General features: G+C 34.5%; 1 protein-coding gene across 3 annotated transcripts in view; it reads right to left on the reverse strand.

The window, feature by feature from the left end:
* Positions 1-16,091, reverse strand: part of CORIN (corin, serine peptidase) — a 207,960-nt gene that overhangs the window by 140,805 nt on the left and 51,064 nt on the right. The window contains exon 3 of one of the 3 annotated variants that reach the window (XM_006922478.2): positions 11,594-11,794. The exons of the other annotated variants lie outside the window; for them this stretch is intronic. Within the exon in view, the coding sequence (XP_006922540.1) occupies positions 11,594-11,794 (201 nt within the window). The remainder of the gene's footprint in view (positions 1-11,593; positions 11,795-16,091) is intronic. 3 annotated transcript variants of the gene reach the window in all.

The following is a 16,091-nucleotide window of genomic DNA, read 5'->3' on the forward strand; positions in this document are numbered from 1 at the left end:
AATGGCCAATGAGTCAGCTCATGGCTTTGCTTGGCACTGTGTTTAGTTTAAGGGCAGATACAACACTGAAGTTGGTCCAATCACAGTAAAACCCAGGAGCAGAATGGGCTACATAATTTGGGGCAGCTAGGGTACTATAAAAATGGGGGGCCCATTGCTCAAAGTTATTTTATATTATTTTATTTATTTATATCATATCATTCATCACATTTATATTTATTTATATTACTGTTAATAAGTTGAACAAGTTGACAGTGGAGCATTGAACAAAGTGTGGAGTCCTATGCTCAGGGCCCCATGCAACAACACAGGTCGACATGCTTATGAAGCCTGCCAATGCTTAGAGAAGGAGCCCTCCCTCCAGGACCTCTGTAACTCTCCACACAAGAATATTTGAGCAGCAGTCCCAGGATTTCAACATAACATTAGGTAAGAACTAAAGGTGATCAGTTTAAAAGCTATTGGGGACTCCAGTTCAGTCAGAGGATTTCTGCCTGTTTATATGACTTTAAAATGTCAGAGGCAGAGATAATCAAAGCAAGCATCCCTGGCTTTGTCCACTCATTCATACATTGCATAAAAGAAGTGTTCCTTTCTGTGAAACCAGATGTGTCTGCATACTGCATTTCGATTCCAGCTTGGAGAGTCACACATTTCTCCAAGGAAACTGTCCACACTCAGGACCAGTGAGGAGCCTGTGCCCTGCTCTTGCAAGTAGCCACGTTTTTCCCAAGTTTAGCCAAGAAAGAAAATATATTCTGATGCCAGTGTGGCAACTATTGTGCTAAAATGTTTGCTGCCTTTTACCTGCTTCTGAATTACAGTGTACATAGTAAGGCCAATCCATTATAAGTCGGTTATTTTGAGTCCTTGATACATAGGGAGTTTCTCAAGAAATATTAATGGCTATAGTATACTTCTACCATGGATAGATTAGAGGAATTCAGTCAAACTGTAACTGAATACATTTGTTAGGCATTAAGAAAAGTGTTTCTTCTTTATCAAGAAGATATCGACAGGAAATTTTGGAATTCTTGTCTCCCACTTGTTACCAACGATATTAGATAATGTCAATTCACTTGTCAAATGGCGAAAAAAAAAAAAAAAAAAAAAACCCTGTGAAACCTAGCCTTGAAAAATGGAAATTCTGAAATTTCTCCATTCCCTGACATTTTCATGTTAGGATGGAGATGGAAATAACTGGAACAGAGGTCTCCGCAATAATAAAGCTAAAAAAAAAAAAAACCGTGGAAAGTTTAAACAGAGAAATGAATGAATTGGAATAGCAAAGAATCAGAGTTGAAATTAGTGGGACTGCCCCATGCTCAAATGGGGCAGATACAATGTTAACCTAGAAAGGTGGATATCTAAAGGATACCGGGGAAGGCATGGAATACCCAACACAAAAAATCCAAGAGAGGAATATCAAATCAATTTTGTTTCTAGGGATACTGTAATTTTTCCTGTAATTGGAATTTTTTGGAATATGTATTTTAATGATGATGAATTAATTAAATATTTAATAGAAGATTTAACATATTGCTCTGTAAAGCCTTTGCTTTCTCCAGGTGATTTCTTAAAACTAATGAAGTAGGATATTTTAATTAAAAACCAACTAATATCAAAATTCCTCTGTACAAACAATACAGAGAGCAGCCCAACTCTCAATTATGAGAGCAAGTTAAAACTCTAATATAAGAAGCACTGGGGAAAAAAATGCTTTAAAAAAGATCCTGAGAAAACTGACAAAATGTTGATAAACTGAGAGAGGGCACATTAGCATTCCCTGTACTATTCTCTCTACTTCTGTATGTGATTAAAATTATCTGTGTGAAATAATTTTTTATTTTTTTCTTTGTAGAAAGTTATGTCATTTATTTTTCCTAATTTTTAAAAATATTTCAACTGATTGAATTATTTGACTAATCTCAACTGTACTTATGGTAGTACATATAATTGTTTTAACAAGTTAAACTTTCAAATTGTTATTGTGTTATTTTTGATGTCTCATTTCAATGTGTTTTACTTATAAGTAAGAAAGTGTTAGAGGAATTTTACCAGTTAAAAATAGTACTTTGTTATATTGAAATGTAGCCATATCTTCCAAAGTGAAGTAGATCTTTAGAAGTCATGTTAAGTTTTTTTAGGTTACAAGAGTGCTCTTTATTAGCAGAATATCGTAGGGCTAATGTCACCTGAAAGTATCATCCAATCTGCCACTCACTGGTATGCAAGTCACTGGGGAAGATAGCTCCACCTGGTCCCAGATCGCATTGTTTTTATAATGCCATTCTGCTCCAAAATAACCTTTTAAAGAAAAGATTCTGAAATATCCTGGACTAAATAATCTGAAAGCCTATTTATTGTAAATGTCCAGAAATACTGTGTAAAATAAAACAAACTTCTTTTACTTAAACAGTTGAACTCTATAAAGAAAAGGAAATATCAAGATTCCAGAAATGCAACTGTGAGTTGAAAATATTCAATCTAAAACATTCCACTGCTGGCCCGCAAAATCCACATCCTTATCACATGCAAAATACATTCAGCCTATTCTAACAGCCCTAAAAGATTTAACTCATTTCAGTATCAACTGAAGTTTAAAGTCTAAAGTCCAAAGTCCCATCTAAATATCATCTAAATCAGATATGAGTAAGAGACTCAAGGTACAATTTCTCCAGAAGCAAAATTCCTCTCCAGCTGTGAACTTGTGAAAATAGACGTTATGTTATTCCAAAATACAATGGTGGGACTGGAAGAGAATAGACTTGTCCATTACAAAGGGAGAAACAGGAAAGAAGGAAGGGTTAATGGGTCCCTACTTGAACACTGATGGTACTTGATATGTTCCCACAAATACCCTGCTTCACTGCCTCTAATGATTGGCTATAACATGGCCATTCGCCCAATCCCCAAACTCTAGAACAAGCAAAGAGTTCTGATTTAAGGTCTTTATTTTTTTCCCATGGCAACCCTCCTATATTGTTTATTTTTAAAACATTTTGTTGACTTTAAAGGACACATAATATGGTAACATTGTCACTGTGGCTTAACAGCCATTGGGGTCATCATAAATCAGTCTCCTGAAATGCAGACCCTAAGGTCTTTATCCAGTGCACATTCATGAACATATAACCCAAACAAAAACAGACTCTCTGAGCTTGATTACTTAATAAATGATGGAAGAATTGGAAACTAATTACAAGGAGAAAATTGTAGAATTCTAGACCTCCTACTTCCTGAGATGATAAAATTCTCAATAATACCTATAAAAGCAAGGTTGGCCTTCCCATAAAATTGAAAACCAAAGGCTCTGTTCAATTTATCTAACTTATCTATAACTATCCAACACAGTTATATTATAAATAAGTTTTTAAATGTAAGAACGAAACAGTATAATTGGATTAAAAAGGGTACATAGACATCATAATGAGTTTATAACAATTCATATAATTATTAAAAAGTACTGCAAGTCATCAATTCAAACACCACATGCAAATATTAAGTTAATAATGCAGACCAGTAAAATAGAAGAATAAAATATGTTAACATTAAAAAGACAAGAAATGGTTTGCATCGAATATGAATTGATGCAAAGCTTTTGGCTCAGAAAACTTATTACCATATTTCTTTCAACTACAAGTAAGTGAAAAGGCATATTCTCCAAAGGCACAAGTAGCAGCAAACAGATTCCTACCGATGAGTTTTTTGCTCTCAACACAAAATTATACAAAGACCAAAACCCTGAGACAGTCAGCAAGTTGAATGATTCAAGCAAAAGAATATACACAGTGCCAATTTTCTTTCAGAACAAGAGAATAAAGTAAATTACGGTTTCTTTTTTTAACTTTTATCTATGATTTTGGCTCTTAAAAGATCATTTTTGTTCTTGAATTTTATCAGAATTATTATCGCAGTGCTGTTATCAGCATGCTACTGTTTTGTTTTGTTTTGTTTTTCTGTACATAGATCAAGGATATAGGGCTGTTCTTTCCAAAGAGGAAACTGTGATAATAAATCTGGAGAGGAAAAGTTTGAGCCAAAAGCCTTTTTGGACATGATTATTTAACTTTGACTCTCATTTGCTGTATTAATGTGTTATAGGCACATTACCTTTGGGGGCACATGTCACCTGTGGGGGGATATTGCAGGATTCATTTTGAAGAGAGGGTCAGGAAGTCTTGCCCAGAAATCTGAGACGGGGGAATGGGATTGTAGCCAAAGAAAAGTGAACCAGACACTGTTCTATTAACCCTTTTGATAGCCTAGCTCTGCAAATGATTGAGTTTGCTATCTCGGATTGGAACTCAAGAATACATCTTAGGGACAGAGTCACCTAAAGATTGAATGAGGAGGAGAGAAAGAGAGTGGAGAGAAGGAAGTAAAAAAGAGAGCCCATTCCTACATTAGAATTTCCTTTCTCTCTCCCAAGAATTGTACAGGTCTTTATTAGAATGTGACCACGCTAACCTCTCAAGCATGCAACAATTATTTAAGAGCTTCACTTGTTCTTGCTTAAATGTTGATGTTAACCAGAAGCCCATGTCTGAATCTCATAACTGTTCTATAAGTATGTAGAATGTGATTTACTATATAGGAGAGGCAAGTCAGTTGGACTTGAACATTGGGGTCTAACACTGGTGTCCAGCAGAGCACACACAGGATGGCATCCAGGATCATGGCTAAAATAGATTTTGGAGCAGCAAATTCTTAAAGAAGCAACTTAGACTCTCAGCCTCCCTTAGGCCTCAGACTCTCCTATGTACCAAAAAACTCTTTTCTTCTAGATTATGTGTCCTGAATCATAATACAAAGACCCCAACAGACCCATAGGTAGAATTGTTGTCTGCGAATAACCTAGATGAGAAAGAATAGCATCTTTATTTCTACTAACCTCCAACTGAAATTTAGCACACTTAAATTATCAAAGTAAGCAACAAACATAGAAAAGCAAATTAGAAATCATAGCTATATTCATATCAACATGAGGTTATTGCAAACATTTCAAAATATTATTTATGCTCATTTCTTATAAAATTATAGTTATCGACCTACTGCTAGACATTATTATTTCTATATCATGTATTACTATATCATGAATTTATATTTCTAATATTTTGATAACTTCATTTTAATAAAATTATCTTCCTTTGTGATTCTGTGTTATTTATTTTAAGCACTAAAACATTGTCCTGAGAAGGCACCTATGGGCTTTACCAGATTGCCAAAGGAGTCCTTGGAAAAATAAAAGTTAAGAAATTTTGCTATATAGTATTGCTGCTTTTTTCTGGAAATGTGACACAAACAACTAGAACTCAGATACCCTAAAATAATATTTTGCAAGCTGAAGAATAGGACAGGTTTTTTCACAGAAAGCTATACAGATATACATAAAATTGTATATAAACTCCCTTATGCCTATAGGTTTAACATAACTGTAAAATTAATATATAAAAATTAAATAGAAACAAACTTAAACTAATAAAATTTAAATGAGTTATATTAATGAATTAATATTAACATTGTTCTCTTAAATACCATGTATACAGTGCCTACTCCTGAGGCACAAGCTCTTCTGTATTTGAGGAGCTTATACTATCACATATCCCAGCTGAGCGTGTCACCATTTTTCTCTATTTGAACTGCCTCAAAGATGATCTTTGTACAACATGCCAGTACATACTTTGTTCTGTGATTGGGAAGAAAGTATGTCAAATCTGCCTCTGTTCCTTATATGATGGCTGACAAATGTCTATTGAAATGATTTTGTAGGCCCAAGAGGAGCACTCCTGCCTGGGATGGCAGGTCAGCAAGCCAAAACTTCAACAACTGTCATGCTCCTGCAAATGTTCTGCTTGACCAGAAACGCAGTACATCCAGCCAGCCAGCCTCCAAATGTCAGACCAACTCTGGGCTCTATACTTATTTCCTTGTTCCTTCTTACACCAAACAAGGTTGACTACATGGCCCCAGGTAATCAGAATTTTCTATTTATGTCTTCCTTGTTCTCTGTTCTTTATTCTACAAAAGCTACCTGTCTTTTGCCCCATTATGTAGTTCTCCTAAAGGAAACGGTGCACTTCATAAAATGTTAAATAAAGTTTTTATCGGTTAAATTATCTTCTTCAATAATTTTAATAGTCTAAGCAGTATAGCTTAGCAGCAACTTAATCATAAGTAGAAATTCAAATATAGGCATAAAAACCTGTATAAGTACTTGTTATATAACAAGATTATCCAGATTATTGAGAGTAGGCTTACATAAATTATTTATTATCAGTGAAATAAAAGCATACATTTGGAAAAAAATTATAGATAATTCTTAAATCCCCCAGAATATATCTGAGGTTCCTAGGACCCCAGATGGAGAAATACTGTCCAACAACATAACAGAGGAATGATAAGTACACAATTCTCAGGTACATCGAAGTCATTCACCCATCCACATCTACACATATAAGCATAGACTCCCATTCCAAACTGCATAATAACCTACAGTCAGGAATTTACAGAGGTGGGTACATGACTCTGAAGGCAGTAAAACTAACTTTTGAAGAATATAAGGAAAACATTTAGAGTTTCATTTTTGATAGGATTAGAAAATATTAGGGAAAAAGGGAAGGAGCCTTGCCCTGGTTTCAGATATCTAATTAGACTCCCTCTCCCCAAAACCCCCCTTTAATAGTTGCCTGACAAATCGTAATCCAGATAAAACTTCAACACTTGCTCTGATCCTCTTAGCTTTATATTCTTGCAGAGCTCACTTTCAAGCTAAAGAAATATCATGCTAGAAACCCAAAATTAGTAAGAAAGAATAACTTTAGGGTTTTGTATTGATGCATAAGCTTTCTTTGCTTAGCAAATTTGGGGGATGTGTTTAAAGCATTTTGGTACAGAGTTATCAGTATTAACAAATCACTGCTATTTAGACAGCTTCACTGCCGTGATCCAAGTCATTTTGTCTTCTGAAGACAGACTGTGCAGTTCACTGAGAAAAAAAAAAACCAGAAAAACTAAATATAAGGTGAACGTCCATTATTGGAAGAATGGCTGAAATAAACTATGGTATAATGACAACATTGAATACTATTCAGTCATTGTAACAATGAATTAGAGATAGTCATAATGTATTCTTGAATGAGAAAAATATTATATGGAAAAATATCTGTAATAATGTGATCCCAGTTTTTAAAAAAAAAAGCAATGACAAAATCGCCTCTATATGTATGCTATTTTGCATGTATGTGTGCATGTGTATGTTCATATATAATTGTATGAACATGGAGAAAACCAAAAATCATACACACTACATTGTTAATATGAGTAACTGTAGGTTAAGGATAAAGTAATATGATGCAAAAAGAAGGAGAAGGAATAAAATGATTTACACACAAAAAAGTGGGGGAAAAGATCTCCATTTAAAATTAATATGGATAAGATAGTCATATTTATGCCTTGTAAAAAGAAGAAAAATCAATTCCTAATGTTGGAGGAAATGAAAGAAAAGAAAGGTAAAATTTATTGAAGGGTAATAAGCACTTTCAGAATGGCTTTCAGAATCTGTTCCTCCATGAAAGCAGTAAAAGCACTGCAAAAAATTATCAAAATCAAAATTTTCAGAACTTTGGGATTTAACCAAAAGCTTGCATCAATTAAGGAAACATTTTTATCAAGAAAAATATGTGAATTATAGTACGAACCATGAGTTCTGTACATTTTAACTTGCCCTATTCCCTTTATTCTCTGCTTGATGGTAGCCTTAAAAACCAGTGGCTTTGCAACCATGGTAACTATGAAAACTAGCAATCTAGGAGACAATGGAGAAAGAAAAACAAGTTCGAAGCTCCAACAAAAGCCATCCCCACAGGATTGTCACCATTTAACCTATCCGGAAGGCCCTTGGTAAGGATCCATTGCCAGGGCTAGTCTTACTTGACCTGATTCAGAGCTTTCTCTATTCGAACATCTCTATCCCCAGGGTGCTTGTTGAGCACAATCTGTGACAATTGCTTAATATCACAACTAGCAGAAGAAAGAACACCTGTTGGTAATAAGAGGCCTACAAAAACCTTAAAAGAAAAAACTGGAGAATGAGATGTCCAAAGGGGCCTTTGAAAAGTTCTAACATCTATGTCTTGGGATCTTACAAGGCCAAGTACATGTGCAGGGCTGTGCCCATATCCAAGATATGAGAGGCCAGTCACAAAATCCACATATTTATTGTATGATGCCCTTTACGTGGAATGTTCAGAATGGGCAAATCCATAGAGACAGAAAGTGGATTAGTTTTGGACACAGGCTGAGAGAATAAGAAAATGAGGAGTAATGGATCCAGCATTTCTTTCTGCACTGATGAAAATGTTCTAAAATTAGATAGTGGTGACGGTTGTACCACTCTGTGAATATATTTTTAAAATACTGAATTGTACATATTAAAAGCATGAATTTTATAGTGTGCTGACTTTATCTAAAAAAAAATACTTTTAAGTGAATGAGAGGTATGATGTGTTTTTATATGATAGAGAAGATTTAGAAGCTGGTTACCAAAGAGCATATTGAGAGAACAGAACATTTCAAGTTTTCAGTGCATTAACCCACTCTCTCATCACTTTAATTCCTGATCAGAGTTCCTAGGTTATTGTATGGTGTACCATATTATTTTTAACCCAAAAGCTCTTGGCTGGTTAATCAGCAATTCAATCTCTTTCCTTAAAAAAACATAAAAATATGTATGTTTAATATTTATAAAATATATAAGGAGAAAAAGTGAAAACAAAAATACAAATGCAGAAAAATCCCTTGCTGAAATATAGCATGAAAGCTAACTCAGACCTTTTTCCTTTCCATAGTACCATGGGTTTTCAAAATGAAACTAATGAAACTCCAGAAGTAACAGATGTCACATAAAGCCTATTTCACATGTGTAAAACCTAATTCTGCTACACAGAGAAAAAAGGGGGGGTGGGGTGGGTTCTGGTTAAAACTTTACAAATTACTATATTCTATGCTTTGTCATGATATTAAGGATCCCCAGGAGAAAATGTCTTAAGGAAAGACTATTTCCTGGTACCTTTGCCAGGAGTTCTCTCCTTGATTTCCTACCCAGGATATTTGGGTAGGATAGAATGTCTGGCTACTGTATTTTTGAACTGAAGTAGACTTAAATAGCTTTTACATATGCCTGGAATTTAAAATGACACTTTTATTAGAGAATACTTTAAAAATAAAGCAAATTCTATGCTAGGTGTTAGTACAAATATAAGGCATTATATGATACTTTAAATAGAATTGTTTAAATACATATCAAGTGAAGAAGTATGGTTAGACATAACTAAAAAAATGATAAATCAGATTACTGAAATTTGAAATGATTATACTTCATTTATTTATTCATTTGACAATTATTTTATTGATCATGGAATATACTGCAGTAAAGAAAACAGACTACTATTCTTCTAGAGTTTAAAATTTGCTCAGTAATGCTCTGTTACTGCAAATAAAATTAAATGAGGAAGCATGAAATGCTAGAAAGAGCACTGGTTTAGGAGCCTCAAGATCAGGATCCCAATTTCATGTCCACCAACTACTAGACAAGTGATATTGAATATGACAACTTAATTTCCCTAAGCCTTAATTTCATACCTTGGAAAATGGTGTATATTACCTCATCAGTTAATTGTAAGAATCACACAGAATATATTCAAACATGCCCTGAAAACCACCAAAAGCTCTATAATCACAGGCTAGCAATATTATTAAAATGTATGAAAAACAATTGAATCCTTTGTAATAAACAATTCTAGTTAATATAGACAGTCTGGTGGGGGTCTGTGTGGTCAGACAGTAAAGCTCTATGCTGTCAAGTACATTAACAACACAGAATGACACATATTCGAAGGTTTCAGCCTTTATTTAATTATTTTAATTTCGCTAGGATTTCCTTTACATGTCAAATTACGTTCATATTCTCAAGCAATGTTCCAGCCATAGAAAGAGAAAATGAGTCAAACAGACCTCCATCAAACTTCCAAACTGAGCAACGAGTACCATATGTTTCTTTACTTTTCAGGATACAGGATACGTGTTTGTCACCTCTACTTGAATCTTAGCAAATAATGAAACTTTCAAAATAGAAACAAATTCACTTAGTAAAATAAAATAACAATGGCCATAATTGCAACCACATTAACTGGACTGAGTTTTTGCTTAAATTACTTTTGCACTTCTGATGGGAAAATATTGTCCTATTAATGGAGTGCTTAAGACATGATCAAAATATTAAAAACCTTGAAATTAAACTCATGAGGAAAATAAATTTTACTTGGCATAATTCAGCATTACTGTCAGGTAATAAGCACAAATCCGTATGAATCACTGGTGAACAACAAGCATAAGAAACAGTTAATACCTATAGATGCTGTGTGAAACAGTGGAGTCCAAACAGTCTGTCTCTTTGGACCTAGAGAAATAGAATAATCCCGCTTTTTTTTCAGACACTGGCAAACATATACCATGATTGCTAAGAGTCAGCTTAATCCTTCCCTTCCTGGCTCGGAATGAAAATGAATACTCCTTCCTAGACCTCAGTTCTGATTTCCCTTTGTGGGTTTTCGTGAAAGAGGGAGGAATAAACTAGAAAATGATCATGGATGGTTGGGCTTTGTAGAAGTTTCAATCACATAACTTTGTTTTAGGAAGTAGAAAATAATAATCAAGACAACTGCACAGAAAGTTCTTACAGTGACGTTGGTCTGATTATGTTTTATCAGTACTGGCTGGATCAGAGCCCAAGCTCTTTGGCACTTTCCACACAAATCCACTCCCATCAACACTCTAGAAGCTTAGTAACTTCACTAAAAAATCTGAGGGGTATTGAGGAATAGAGTCACATTCCAAAGAATATCATCTGCCACCATATAACTGACCCCATTTCCACACTTTCTGTCTTCTCTTTCTCTCCCAGCTCTTTTACCGGAATAACTGACAAATCTCTCCATTTGTCCTCAAAAAAGAGTTTTGCCCATGCCATTTTCCTTAAGCTGTGATTATTTGTTAGTCACCAACATACAAAATAAGTTGCATAGCCAATAAAAGAGGAAGGAAAAAAGAACACATGGACACATCAAAAGCAAAATGGAAAATAGCTCCTATTAAATCACCTGGCATTCTATTATAGAGTTAGGATCCCTCCTACAAGGTACCAATAACAAAATAAGTAACGTAACTTACTTATTAATTTAACCACCTCAAATTAAGTAACTTAAAACGTCAAAACAGAAGCACAAATTTTCAGAGGTGAACCACCACAAAATCAATGCCATTATATTAAAGCAAACAGCATACATTTTATGCCTCAGAAATGTTGAATAACACTAATAGATTTTCATTACTTATGTCCCTGTCTGGATGGCTGGGCTGATGGCATTTTATGTTTAGAATAGGGCATCCCACTAGGCCAGATAAGTGAGAGGAGCTTTGCCTGTGTGACCAGTAAGTGACTGTGAATTAAGAGCATCCGTTGCCACACTTAAAAATCTACCTATGGGTTCCACAGACATTAAAGGACACGCACCTTCAGCACTTTCAGACTTACTTGTGTTCTTGTGATTTTGGTCCCTTGAGAGTGAAATATTCTTGGTCCAGGCTGACATGTATTGGTCAGGATGTGTAGCAGATGTCACCTCGCTCTCATTATAAATCATATTTCTAAGAATAATATCAGGCGTACGGTTTTTACCATCAGTGGCCATAGGTTCACTCCCATTTGATTTAAAATGGGCTTTTTTTAATGTTCCTGAAAGACAAAAATAAAAATAAAAATATATACTTTAAAACATTACTAGAAGCATTTATTTTTTAAAATATTAGGAAAACTCTAGAGCTGCTTCACCACGTCTCATCCTATCCAGGCACAAAGAGAAAGATGATGTCTAGCTAACACCATTACCCACTTCTTTGGGACAAACCAGTAGAGCTTCTCTTCTATAGCAAATCACATAATGCTGTGAAAAAAATGATTGCTTTCTCAAGAGCTTAAAGTTCATAAAGTGGTCTCCCATCTAGGTTCTCGGTGCTCCAAGAATTTAGGGCAATTTCACCTCCTCTGAGATTCACCACAAATAAATAAAGTAAGGTAAATCTTACAGTGTTTCTTTTCTGCTTTCTGTTTCTCAATTTCACCCACTACTTTATGTTATTCAGCATCCAGGTCCCATGCTGTCATATCTCTATATCTACCACCAAAGGACACAATAGTCCTTCCTTATACAAGCTTATATTTCTTCACATTTTGCACTATATTTCAGTGAACTATGTATAACAGAAAAATAAAAATAATAAGGCTCATTTATGCATCAGTACTTATAGAAACCAATAAAAAAAAAAGTGAAGTTCTAATTTCAGCAAAACTAAAAGAAACTAAATTATCTTCATCTTTAACCAGAAGTTATAAAATATACTTATAAGAAATAGACATTTAAGATTATCAACAGTCACTTTCTCAAAGTATTCATTCATTGACAAAATAAAGAGTCAAATCTGACTTTTGGGAATCATCTAGCTTTGACGTTAGGCAGAAACCTTTGAAAATTTTGAAAGAGATACATATTTTTAACTCAGCCAAAATAGACAACAGACTGTTTCCAGAACATAGCAATGTAGCTGAGTATGCTACTAAAATAAATGAATGTGATATTGATCCATTATAGAAATACTCAAGGGAGATTTTTTTCTAAAAACATTTACAGCAAATGCTCTAATTGGTTCTCACTTTTTCAAACAGTCCATGGACCATTAAAAATAAAAAATATAAATAAAATGTTTAATATCAGTCTATGGAAAAAATTTCTCTACATGTGTTTGACACTTGGAAAACATTAACTACAAATCAAAATAGAAAAGCAGCTGTTTTCTAGCCAACTAAGGTCAACAGTTTCATCTGCGAGGGGATTCTATATAAAACATTAGAGCATTAAAGCTAAATCATGACCATGTGGTGCAGGTAACACACTCTCCAAACTGTCTGTGTGATTCTGAGTAAATATCAAATGCAGTAGGTGAAATGAAAGACTTCATTTAATTGTTTTTATTTTCAAAATGATTTAGAATTTATCCTGTATCTTGTGATAGACTTGACTACTATATAATATGCATTTCATTCATACAGAAAATTTTACTAATCAATTATATAGAATTTAGTTTTTACTCATTTGTTAGTTGTTTCCTTCTTTACTTGTTTTGGCATAAAGAGATATTTCACATAACATGTCTCCACCAATGTGGCTCTAATGAATATGTAAGGCCCTTAAAGTTGATTTATTTATCATGCTAACCCTGTGAGTCAGGACCCAGCTCTGTCTTACTTTTAGCAATGCCAATTCCTCCTAGTTACATCCCTGAGTAATCACTTAAATGGAGATTCTTATTGTATAAAATATCCAACAGTTATTCTTAACATTTTGTTTGTAATAATTAGCCTTATTAATCTTGCTTTATCTTTTTCATCTAACCACAGTGATGAATGTGTTAATAACATCTCTTTACTCAAAGAAGTCCTTTAAACATCTACTTTCTTAACAAAAACACTGACTTAAACAACTTTAACAAAAGCAGCTTCCTTGCTCTTAAACTCTATATACAAAGCAGGCTTGCGAAATAGAGAGAAGGAATACATGATACATGAAATTGCTATAGCTAATGTCCATAAAGTATATTTTTGGGAGAGACAGACAGATAGACTAATAGAGAAAGATAGAGAGAACAAGCCTAAAGGACCTGTCCTTAAAAGCCTGAACTCACTAGACAATTTGTTTTCAAGCATCTCTGGAAACCGACCAACTCTCAACTCACAGTTGTTTGTCTATTATGAGGGTTTTTTTTAAGCACAAAAATTAGATTTGAATAAGACTAAGTATTCTCAAGCTATATCACGATGAGCTATAAAAATGCTGAGTTATTAGCCCAAGTAGAGTGTTCATTCTTCCAGCGTTGCTCCATCCTTTTCCACATTCCTATTGTTATAGTGTTGTGGTTAGATGTATAGGTACTACAGCCTGACCACCTGAGTTTATAACCCATCTCTAGCACTTTGGGCAAACTCTCAACTTTCATAAAATAAGAAAAAAAAATAGTACTTCCCTTCATGTCATTAGAATCAAATTGATTAATACATATATAAACACTTGCAACAGTTTTTGACACACAATAAGTTCTAAATAACTTTTAGTCATTACTACACAATGATAGTAATGAAAGTAAAATTATTTTCCTTTGGGCTACTAAGGTACTTTTAAATCAATTCCAATTTCCTTTTACTATAAGTATATCCTAACATAACAAAATGGCTAAGGAAATTTTCAAAAGTGAATCACTTAACCCACTTTTGGAGTGAAATAACTGTGGCTCTTTTATGCTAAATTATTAATAAAAGACCACATTATATCAAGGTTATGTGGCTCAAAATTGTTTCAGCCCTATAACACAGCTCTACTTAACAATGTATAAGAAATTTCTACAATTTCAATAATATTAGCCAGGCTTTACCAGTCACCTACAATGAATGGATTGAGCCCTGTGGTTGGCAAAATAATGCTGCCCCAGAGGTGTCCACATCCTAAGTCCCAGAACCTGTGATTATGCTACCTTACATGCAAGAAGGATGTTGCAGATGTAGGTTAAGAAATTTGAAATGATAAATTTATCTTGGGTTATTCAAGTAAGCCCAAGGTATTCACAGGGTCCTCATAAGCAGAAGAGGAAAGTGAGAGTGTGTGCCAGAGCCATGCAGTATGAGAAAGACTCAATGGGCCAATGTTCAGTTTGAAGATGGAAAAGAGCTGCAAGCCAAAGAATGCAGGAAGCTTCTAGAAGGTGGAAAAGATAGGAAACGGTGTCTCCTAGAGCACCTAGAAGGAATACCAACACCTTAATTTTAGCCTCGTGAGAACTATTTTGGACTTTTGACCTCCATAATTCTAAAGTAATATATTTGTGCTGTTTTAAGCTACCAAGTTTGTAATAATTTGTTACAGCAGCAATAGGAAAGTAATATAGGCACCTTGCTAAGTATCCTCACTATAAGCATCTACTAAGTTAACCTTCCGACAACTCTAGGAAACAGATGCTACAATTAACTCTACTTCATGGAATTTCAAGAGAAGGAAACTGAAGTCTATAAGAGTTATTTAACTTACCCAAGAATTGAGTTGGAACATTGCAGATACACATGCATATATACCCACAGATACTTCTCACTTTAAACAAGGTACACAGGTTAAAAAAAATCAACCACCATATGCATGAAAAAAATTTTATCTTCCTATGACGTGAGTTTGAAGTTAATTTAATTCCTATCTTTATGTCTCTAGCCATGTGGTAACACATTTATTTTGCATCTTCTATATGCCAGGAATTTTTTATTTACTCTCTGCTGAGAACACAAAATCTAGTAAGGAGTTCTTATCATCAAGATTAGTTGAGGGAGACAGCCATGAAATCTAAAAATACAAACCATGTTACAAGTGCTTGGAGAATGATTTGCATAGGAAAATCTGGTGACAAAAGTAGAGAAGTAGCTGCCATTCCATTTGAGAAAGTCAGGAAAGGTTTCTTCGGGGTGAATGATACTCAATATGAATCTTAAAAGATGATTAGCGGTCTTCTGGGTTTGAGCAAAGCATTTGTGGGAAAGAGGGAGGTGTGGTAATAGGGAATGGAGAACTTTCTAGATAGAGCAAAGTGGGAAAGATATGCAAAAGCCTAGCAGCAGGTAATTAAGCATGGCTAGCACACAGAGGACTGGCCAGAGAAAAGGGAGAGGGAGGATAAGCCAGTCTGTGAAAGGCAGTTCCTGTTAAATGTTTGGAATTGATCTTGCTGTGATGGAGGACTTTTGAAGTATCTGAAATAGAGTGGAACATTAGAATGATCACTCTGGCAGCAGCATGATACTTGAAAGAGGTCAAGTCTAGAGAAAGTTATAAGGCTACTCCAAAAGTCCAAATGAGAGAAGAGTAAGGCCTGACCCAAGGCAAAAGCAGTGAGGATAAAAGGAATAATTGAGAGAAAGCTTTCAAAGGCAAATTTGTGAGAAC

Source organism: Pteropus alecto, unplaced genomic scaffold (genome assembly GCF_000325575.1).
Source record: "Pteropus alecto unplaced genomic scaffold, ASM32557v1 scaffold57, whole genome shotgun sequence".
In the NCBI taxonomy this organism is placed as follows: domain Eukaryota; kingdom Metazoa; phylum Chordata; class Mammalia; order Chiroptera; family Pteropodidae; genus Pteropus; species Pteropus alecto.